The sequence below is a fragment of the Scyliorhinus torazame genome, chromosome 5 (genome assembly GCF_047496885.1).
Source record: "Scyliorhinus torazame isolate Kashiwa2021f chromosome 5, sScyTor2.1, whole genome shotgun sequence".
Taxonomy (NCBI): Eukaryota; Metazoa; Chordata; class Chondrichthyes; order Carcharhiniformes; family Scyliorhinidae; genus Scyliorhinus; species Scyliorhinus torazame.
In genome coordinates this window covers 155,006,963-155,017,373 of record NC_092711.1, presented here as the reverse complement: position 1 = coordinate 155,017,373, position 10,411 = coordinate 155,006,963, and the positions used below count along the sequence as shown (strand labels likewise).

General features: G+C 50.3%; 1 protein-coding gene across 2 annotated transcripts; it reads left to right on the top strand.

Moving 5' to 3' along the window:
- The first annotated feature begins 11 nt into the window (after positions 1-11).
- On the top strand, positions 12-9,683 carry LOC140420186 (uncharacterized). Of its 2 annotated transcripts, none has more exons than XM_072504214.1 (2): positions 12-199; positions 8,139-9,683. In XM_072504214.1, exon 2 carries the CDS (start codon positions 8,726-8,728, stop codon positions 9,443-9,445), a length of 720 nt encoding a protein of 239 aa, XP_072360315.1. In that variant the 5' UTR covers positions 12-199; positions 8,139-8,725; the 3' UTR covers positions 9,446-9,683. The 2 variants fall into 2 exon arrangements, with proteins under 2 accessions (XP_072360315.1, XP_072360317.1); XM_072504216.1 differs by lacking the exon at positions 12-199 and adding an exon at positions 2,820-2,838.
- The last annotated feature ends 728 nt before the right edge of the window (positions 9,684-10,411 follow it).

The following is a 10,411-nucleotide window of genomic DNA, read 5'->3' as shown; positions in this document are numbered from 1 at the left end:
CTGCGCACTGGACCCTGAGACGTCACCGCGGATTTCTCTGCGTGCGTCAGAAAGTTGTTGACCAATGGGAAGAGTTGGTGAACCGGAAGGACTCTCTTCCCCATCCAATCAGCTCCGCCATTGTCTGAATGCGGAAGCTGGACACAGAGCAAAACTGGGGCCTCACACAGACTGAAAACGTCTCCTGTCTCCAACATCTGTGAGTATCTCTTTTATTGTCGTCACAATTTTCAACATAGACTCATTTACAGGGCACAAGGCCCGATTACACTTCACATTAAACGAATCAACAGTCACCGAACACGAAACAGCTACAAGGCACAAGGCCCGATTACACTTCACATTAAACGAATCAACAGTCACCGAACACGAAACAGCTACAAGGCACAAGGCCCGATTACACTTCACATTAACGGTTAACCAGTCACTGAACACGAAACAGCTACAACGCCTAGTTACACTTCACATTAACGATTAAACGATCATTGAGCATAAAACAGCTGCGAGGCGCAAGGCCCAATTACATTTTACGATAACGTTGCAACAGTCATTGAACACAAACAGCTGCAAAGCGCAGGGTCGAGATACGTTCCCGAATACCAATCAGCCAGTTATTTATCACAACCAGCCGCAAGGCACAGGCCCCACGTATAGTTCAGATAACAATCACACAGATTCGTAACTCGAACAGTCGTAAGGCACAAGGCTAACCAAACGACTGTTCCAAAAGCATAAGGAAATAAAAACACAAGACACAACCACATCGAGGCAACCACCTCTAAACACATACACAAGCAGTCGCGAGGCGCAAGGCCCCGAAACCATACGACCACTCCAAAAGAAATAAAGAAAAAGAAAAAAACGAAACCCAAAAGTACAACACACAACACAGACAGGTTTCGAAGTAACGACTCTACACACATGAGACAAGCAGTCGCGAGGCACAAGGCCCCGATACAATACGGCCACTCCAGTACAAATATGAACCTCAGGGCCTCAATTTATCTCAACAGTTATCATATCAAAAACCCAGTCACCGGGGACCAGGCCTTAATTCACCCCAGAAAAAATTTACCAGGATAAAATCCGTCATCGAACATTAATCCCTGCTCACCCGCCCCCGTTCACCCCGCCCTGCAGCCGACACCACGGAGGAAAGGCCCCCTCCTTGTAAGAGCACAGACCACCGGTGAGCCAGGCCCGGGCGCGGCGGAGGAGAGAGGGTTCCCCCCTTCTGGACCCCGCCCAAGGGCTTGGGACCATTCGGAGGGAGAGCAGTTTCACATTTTAACAATTTCATATCAATAACCCAATCACCAGGCCTCAATTCACCCCAGAAAAGATTTATCAAGATCCAATCCATCATCGAACACTAATCCCTGCTCACCCGCCCCCGTTCACCCAGTCCTGCAGCCGACACCACGGAGGAAAGGCCTGGCTGAAAAGCACAGACCCCCGGGGCGCCAGACCTGAGCGCGGCGGAGGAGAGAGGGTTCCCCCCTACTGGACCCTGCCCGAGGGCACGGGACCATTCGGAGGGAGAGCAGTTTCACATTTTAACAATTTCATATCAATAACCCAATCACCAGTCACCAAGCCTCAATTTACCCCAGAAAATTTTTATCAAGATCCAATCCATCACCGAACACTAATCCCTGCTCACCCACCCCCGTTCACCCCGCCCTACAGCCGACACCCCAGGGGAAAGGCCCCCCCATGGCTGAGAGCACAGACCCCCGGGGCGCCAGACCTGAGCGCGGCGGAGGAGAGAGGGTTCCCCCCTCCTGGACCCCGCCCAAAAGCACGGGACCATTCGGAGGGAGAGCAGCTCCACACTGACCAGCGTTCCACTATTAATACTAGGATACCATTTCGGAAAAAAACAAAACGAGTTAAATGTAATAGGCTACTAAATACAACAAGGCAAAGAAAACAAGAAAACAAATCCCCCAGCATACATAGAAAAGTCTATAGAAAAAGTCTATTAATTTTGCAAGTGGTACCAGCGCTCTTGCCGAAATTTCACGAGACAACATGTCCTCAAAGTCCTCCAGTGGCAGCGGCCTGAGTCGCTCCAATGTTGGCAACAGTCGAAAATGGGGAAGAAAGTCCCGGAGTCAGTCCCATCCGCCCACAGGGCGTCCAGGGGGGGCGAGGCCCCGGAGACCCCAGGAATGGCAGCAACCCACCCCGGGCTGCAGGCCCGCCCATCGGACAATCGACACCCCGGTTCCGTCCCGCTGCTTCCAGCAGCCTATCCAGCTGCCATCCTTCCTCCATTCCTTCGTCCTCCAGTGGGTGAACTCACAACCGCCAACAGCAAACCTCGCAGTCCAAAGCAGCATCTCCGCAGCTCGACCGCTGACCTGAAACTCAACTGGTCGCGGTATTCCGAAACAGGTCCTCTCCTCTTCTCTCAGGGACCAGGAGCGATGGGCGCCGAGTTGCCGTTCCACCCCATCCAGGAAGCTCCCAGAAGCGGCCTGCCTTGTGAATCGGCCCGGGGGCGGACACCAAGCTCGCACACAACCGCCCAAGCCTCCTCCACTTTTCACCCCAGGAGTTTGGACAGTGTCGGCCGTAGCTCCCACAATCCCCCGCGCTGGGGAACCCGCTCTATCCGCCGCACGGGCGGGTGATCAGGTACTGCGCATGTCCAAGGGTGAGGGGAAGCTGCGCATGTGTGGAGGAAAGCCCAGCCCCTGCCCTTCCTGTGAGGTGTTGGCTAATGGATAGAGTTAGGACCGGAAAGACGCTGGTCCTCCAATCAGCGCGGGCTTTGTGTGAAAGGAGATTGGGCTTCACACAGACTGAAACGTCCTCCTGTCTCCCACATCTGTGAGTAACTCTTTTATTGTCGTTACAATTATTACAGAAACCAATTTACAAGGCTCCAGGCCTCATTACACTTCAAATTGACGATTAAACACACTTCAAATTGACGATAAACAGTCACTTAACACAAAACAGCTGCAAGGCACAAGGCCCAATTACATTTCACAATAACGTTGTAACAGTCATTCAACACAAACAGCTGCAAGGCACAGGGCCGAAATACGTTTCCAGATACCAATTAACCAGTCACTTATCACAACCAGCCACAAGGCACAGGCCCTACGCATAGTTCAAGTAACAATCAGACAGTCACATAACACGAACAGTCGTGAGGCACAAGGCCTCGAAACCCAACGACCATTCCAAAGAAAAAAGGAACAAAAAAAACCACAAGACACGAGTACATTTCGAGGTAACGGCCTCTAAACACATAAAACAAGCAGTCGCGAGGCACAAGGCCTCGGAACCATACGACCACTCCAAAAGAGATGAAATAAAAAACCAAAAATAAAATCCACAAAACACAAGTACATTACAAGGTGACGACCTCTAAACACATAAGACAAGCAGTCGCGAGGCACAAGGCCCCGATACAATACGGCCGCTTCGGAAACAAATATGACCCACAGGGCCTCGATACATTTTAACAGTGTCATATCAAACCCAATCACCAGGCACCAGGCCTCAATTCACCCCAGAAAAGATGTAACAGGATAGAATCAATCACCAAACACTAATCCCCACTCACCCACCCCCGTTCACCCCGTCCTACAGCCGACACCCTGGGGGAAAGGCCCCTCCTCGCTAAGAGCACAGACCACCGGAGAGCCAGACCCGGGCGTGGCGGAGGAGAGAGGGTTCCCCCCTCCTGGACCCCGCCCAAAGGCACGGGACCATTCGGAGGGAGAGCAGTTTCACACCAACTAGCGTTCCACCACAATTACTAATTACCATTTCAGGGAAACCCAAAATGAGTTGAATGTCATGGCTGCTAAAGAAAACGAAAGCAAAGAAAACATGAAAACAAAATCCCTTAGTACTCATAGAAAAGTCCATAAAAAAAGAGTCCATTAATTTTGCACGTTCCACATCATGACCCCGGCGCTCCAGCCGAAATTTCACAAGGAACAACATGTCCTCAAAGTCCTCCAATGGCAGCGGCCAGAGTCGCTCCAATGTTGGCAACAGTCGACAATGGGGAAGAATGTCCCAGAGTCAGTCCCAACCGCCCACAGGGCGTCCAGGGGGGCCGAACCCCCGGAGACCCCAGGAACGGCAGCAACCCACCCCGGGCTGCAGGCCGTGGGCCGCCCATCGGGTATCCACTCCCGGTTCCGACCCGCCGCTTCCAGCAGCCTCTCCAGCTGCCATCCTTCCTCCATTCCTTCGTCCTCCATTGGGCGAACTCAAAACCGCCGACAGCAAACCTCGCAGTCCGAAGCAGCGTCTCCGCAGCTTAACCGCTGACTTGAAACACAACTGGTCGCAGTACTCCGAAACCGGTCTCCCCTTCCCTCGGGGACCAGGAGCAATGGGCGCCGAGTTGCTGTTTCACCCCATCCAGGAAGCTCCCAGAGGCGGCCTGCCTTTCGAATCGGCCCGGGGGCGGACACCAAGCTCGCACACAACCGCCCAAGCCTCCTCCACTTTTCACCCCAGGAGTTTGGACAGTGTCGGCCGTAGCTCCCACAATCCCCCACGCTGGGGAACCCGCTCTATCCGCCGCACGGGCGGGTGATCAGGTACTGTGCATGTCCAAGGGTGAGGGGAAGCTGCGCATGTGTGGAGGCAAGCCCAGCCCCTGACCTTCCTGTGAGGTGTTGGCTAATGGAAAGAGTTAGGACCGGAAGGACGCTGGTCCTCCAATCAGCGCGGGCTTTATGTGAAAGGAGATTGGGCTTCACACAGACTGAAACGTCCTCCTGTCTCCCACATTTGTGAGTAAAACACTTTCTTTTCTCCCCCTTTACATTTTTTTCTCATTCTGAAGGGAAAGGAAGTGAATCCAGGGAGGGTGCAGACTCTGCAAAGCTTGGCCCAGGTCTCTCTCTCTCGTAAAAACATTGACATCCTTTGCTCCCTCAGCTTGACACATTTAGTTGTCTGCCTAAAAGGATGGTCTCTTTCCTAATGTTCACAATTAAAGGGCTGGTTTCTCCAGGCAATGGCTGATATTTAAGGGGACAGTAAATTAATATCAGACAGACATGTTTTGTGTTGTTATATGGTACCGATTAGATATATTATTGATGGTTCTGTAATAAAGTACATTTATTATTATTTCTAGTCTTGTAATATTGTACTGTGGCTACGTTATATATTTCCAGTCATCTCTTCCCTCAGAGGGTTATTAGTCTCTAGATTTCTCTTCCACAGGGACCAGTGGGGTGTGGGGGTCATTGAATATATTCATGGATGAGGTGGACAGATTTGTAATAAGTTATTTTTGCAAATCATTCTTTAAACAATGAGTGCAACAGAGTAACAGTAAAAATGGTGGGAAATGGGCACAGAGCAGAACAAGAGATATTGCCAACATAAATACAAGCAACACACTGCAGAATTTTATTTTTTTAATTTAAAAATGTTTTCATTCCAGGTTTTTCAATAATTTTTACAAAACACTCCAAAAAGGAAAATAATACAATGAAAACAGGGCAATATGCCAACGAAACAAAACAACTTAACCCTCTAAACGATTAACAATTTAACACACATCTCAAAGCAAAATGGGGCATGCGCCCCTTACAAAAAGCAAAATAAGTCAGCCTGTCCCGTCCCCCCCCTCCCTCCTCCTCCCCCCCTCCCCCCACCCTCCCCCTGGGTTGCAGCTGCTGCTGACTTCCACCTAACGTTCCGCGAGAAAGTCAAGGAACGGTTGCGACCGCCCGGAGAACCGCTGCAAGGACCCTTGCAAGGCAAACTTTATCTTCTCCAACCTAAGAAACACCGCCATGTCATTGACCCAAGCCTCTACGCTTGGGGGCTTCGCGTCCCTCCAAATTAACAAGAGCCTTCTCCAGGCTACCAAGGAGGCAAAGGCCAGAACTCCGGCCTCTTTCGACTCCTGCACTCCTGGATCGTCCGATACCCCAAATATCGCTATCTTCTAGCTCGGTTTTACCCGAGTATCCAAGACCTTGGACATAGCCTTTGCGAAGCCCTTCCAAAATTCCGTAAGCGCTGGGCATGTTCAAAACATATGGGCATGGTTTGCTGGGCTCCCCAAACACGTCACACACCTGTCCTCTACCCCAAAAAAACTTACACATCCTCGCCCCCTGTCATATGTGCCCTGTGCATCACTTTAAACTGGATCAGGCTGAGCCTGGCGCAACATGAGGAGGAATTGACCCTGCCCAGGGCATCAGCCCACAGGCCCTCATCCAGCTCCTCCTCCCACTTGCCCTTCAGCTCCTCCACCGAGGCTGCCTCCGCCTCCTGCAGCTCCTGGTATATCTCCGATATCTTACCCTCCCCGACCCACACGCCCGAAACCACCCTGTCCTGTATCCTTCGGGCAGGCAGCAGCGGGAATTCCCCTACCTGCTTTCTCACGAACGCCCGAACCTGCATATACCGAAAGGATTTTCCCGGAGGTGACCCAAATTTCTCCTCCAGTGCCCTCAGACTGGCAAAAGTCACATCGATTAATAAATCCCCCATCCTTTTAATTCCCGCTCGGTGCCAGCTTTGGAAAACACATTGCAGAATTAATTTGGAACAGGATATTTGAGGGACCAGAGCCTCAAAATGAAATGCCAGATCAATTGAATAACCAGTTAACAGGTTAAAATAGTGAGTGGGGAAAGAGGGTAAGATTATATAAAAACAGAGAACAATTCAGTTTGTAAAATATTACAAACAGACTAACAGCATATACAAATTAAAATGAATAACACAACATAGATGACATAGAACTCCTACAGTGCAGAAGGCAATTCACCCCTCAAGTCTGCAGTGAGCCTCAGAAAGAACACTTCACTGAAGCCCACTCCCCATTCTATCCTCGTAACCCGGTGCATTGATCATGGTCAATCCACCTAACCTACACGTCTTGGACACTAAGGGGCAATTTAGTGTGACCAATCCACTTTAGCACAGTGGAACCACCCTTTTGGCAATGGCACCACTCGGTTCTGCCATGATTAACGCTCGGATAATAGAAGAAAGATGATGGATAATAAGCACACGGCACATCTACCGTAACTAAGATAAGATAATCCGAGTCCCTGGAACACTCGAGAAGAAGACATTCAATTGGCGCTCACAGAATAACAACTCCCTTCAACAGGATAAAAGATAACAATTTCAGACAACAACACCATGATAGGGAAAGAGTCCGGATTAGAGCCTAAGTTAGTCTGAGCAGCAAATCATCGCTCCAATCCTAGCTCTTCAAGGATTTACCGAAGACCAAGGCAGTAGTCTGATTATTGAAAGACTTGACGGAGTTGTCGGATACAATTTTCAGGGTCACAGGATAAAGTGACATAATTCACTGTAAGGTGAGGTGGGAGCCAGGTCCCACCTCACCTTGCCCGTCTCCAGGACCGTCTGCTGATCTTTCAAGTTGTGGAAGTGAATGACCACAGGCCTGGGATGAAAACTGTCCCTCAGCCTCAAAGACAGGATCCGATGCCCATTCTAATTGGAAACACCGAGGCTTCACATCCAGCTTGAGAAAACGTGGCAGCCAGTCCTCGAAGAACCTAACGGGAACCTGACTCTCCACATCTTCTGGCAGTTCTTTCTCTGACCCTCGGTTCTCCAAGTTCTCCAGGAGTCCACCACACCACTCAGCCGGTTTTCCAAGGATTAAATTCTACCGAGGAGGCATCTTGCTCAACATTCAGGATTCTCTCTTCCGGATCATTGAGCCTCTTCATGGTGTTTTACAGCTCGGCTTCATGAGCTCACAGATATTGAGTCAGCTCACTCAGCCTCTGGTCAATAATACGGAGAATGTCGCTGACATAGATCGGCCAATGATCCCACAGAATAGACGAGCAGGCTCGATGGGCCGAATGGCCAACTGCAGCTCGTATTTGTTATGATCTCTGTGTCCAGGACAGGAAGCAGTGAGCATGGATCTGTCAATCAGCCTGAATCAGCACCTTCAGGAGAATTGGGAGGGTGAATATTAGATACAGCAGAGTGAGAATGCAGTGAGAGTGTGTGGGATGGAGATTTACAGCTTTGGGGAATGAGAGAGGAAAGAATGTTCTCCAGGAACTAGAATTGTCTGTTCTGAATTTCTATCCAGTGCTGACAATGATGTCTTTTGTAAATTGTTTTTACAGGATATTAGAAGAGGAGGAATTACAGACAGAAATCTCAACCGTAACCTCTCGATCTGACAGTCTCTCAATTCCTTGGAACTGAAAATCACCGGACATTGAATCTAGAAGGAGAAATGTTTGTCTTTTCTGTCGGCTTCAAAAGATTTTAAACATCAGTGTGACTGGAAAAGCACCGAGACACACACACCCGAGTGAGAGTGTTCCAGAGCACTGACTGCGGAAAGAGCTTTAACCAGTAACACAGCCTGAAAAAACATCATACCATTCACAGTGGGGAGAGACCGTACACGTGTTGTGTGTGTGGACGAGGTTTCAACTGATCGACAAACCTGGAGAGACACGAGGAAACACGCACCCTGGAGAAACGGTGGAAATGCGGGGACTGTGGGAAGAGATTCAGGGCTCCATCTCTACTGGAAACTCATCGGCGCAGTCACACTGGGGAGAGGCTGTTCATCTGCTCTGTTTGTGGGAAGGGATTCATTCAGTTATCCGCCCTGCGGACACACCAGCGAGTTCACACTGGGGAGAGGCCGTTCACCTGTTCTCAGTGTGGGAAGGGATTCACTCGGTTAGGCAACCTGCAGATGCATCAGCGAGTTCACACTGGGGAGAGGCCAATCATCTGCTCTCCATGTGGGAAGGGATTCACTCGGTTAGACAACCTGCGGATACATCAGCGAGTTCACACTGGGGAGAGGCCGTTCACCTGCTCTCAGTGTGAGAAGGGATTCACTGCTTCATCGAGCCTGCTGAAACACCAGCGAGTTCACAGTGGAGAGAGGCCGTTCACCTGCTCTCAGTGCGAGAAGGGATTCACTACTTCCTCGAGTCTGCTGTCTCACCAGCGAGTTCACACTGGGGAGAGGCCATTCATCTGCTCTCAGTGTGGGAAGGGATTCACTCGGTTAGACAGCCTGCGGATACATCAGGGAGTTCACACTGAGGAGAGGCCGTTCACCTGCTCTCAGTGTGAGAAGAGATTCACTCAATCATCCGACCTGCAGAAACACCAGCGAGTTCACACTGGGGAGAGGACGTTCACCTGCTTTCAGTGTGAGAAGGGATTCGCTCGGTTATCCAACCTGCAGATACATCAGCGAGTTCACACTGGGGAGAGGCCGTTCACCTGCTCTCAGTGTGAGAAGAGATTCGCTCAGCTATCCAACCTGCAGACGCATCAGCGAGTTCACACTGGGGAGAAGCCGTTCACCTGCTCTCAGTGTGAGAAGGGATTCACTCAGTTATCCCACCTGCAGAGACACCAGCGGGTTCACACAGGGGAGAAGGCGTTAACCTGCTCTTAGTGAGAGAAGAGATTCAGATATCCATACACCCTGCAGGAACAGTAGCAAGTTCACACCTGGAAGAGGCCATTCACCTGCTCTTAGCAGGGGAAACATTCAATGATCCGGAGACACTAGCGAGTTAATTCTGGGGGGGAGACCATTCATCTGCCCTCAATGTGGGGAGGGGTTTTGTGATTCATCGCATCTGTTGTGACTCCCAACAAGTTCACAATAAATTACAGATGTTGGCTCCGTTGTTATTGTTTCTGCTCTCACTGACATCCAGGACTGCATTTTGTTCATTCTGACATCTGGTGAATGGTGATGATTGGAGGGTTTCTTTCTGCTGGACTGGCCGGTCTAACACCTCTGCCTCCGGTGGGCTGACCATTTTTGAGGCTAGTTGCGATTACCTGGTTCCAAGTTTGACGAGGAGCACAGAATGAAAACGTGTGCATGTTGGAAGATATTTAGTTCCCAAAGCAGCCATGTTGCCATGAAGATGGGCTATGGTGGTTACAGGGTTCTTTTGCCTAATTTATCTGGGTGTTTCCCGCAGAAGGAAACTGTCATGGTATGAGGGGCAAGTTGTCTGGTTGATTGGGAAATTACAATAAACGTACCACGGAAAGTGGCAACGCAAGTGGATAAGTTAGCCAAGAAGGCATACGGCCTGCTTGTTCAGCACGGTAGCATAGTGGTTAGCACAATTGTTTCACAGCTCCAGGGTCCCAGGTTCGATTCCCAGCGTGGGTCACTGTCTGTGCGGAATCTGCACATTCTCCCCGTGTGTGCGTGGGTTTCCCCCGAGTGCCCCGGTTTCCTCCCGCAGTCCAAACATGTGCAGGTTCGGTGGATTGGCCATGCTAAATTGCCCTTAGTGACCAAAATTGCACTTCGTGTTGGGTGGGGTTACTGGGTTATGGGGATAGGGTGGAGGTGTCACCTTAAGTAGGGTGCTCTTTCCAAGAGCCGGTGTAGAAT

What these genes read in the sequence shown, in the direction of transcription:
- LOC140420186 (XM_072504214.1), top strand. Translation starts at nt 8,726, where the DNA reads ATGCATCAGCGAGTTCACACTGGGGAGAGGCCAATCATCTGCTCTCCA.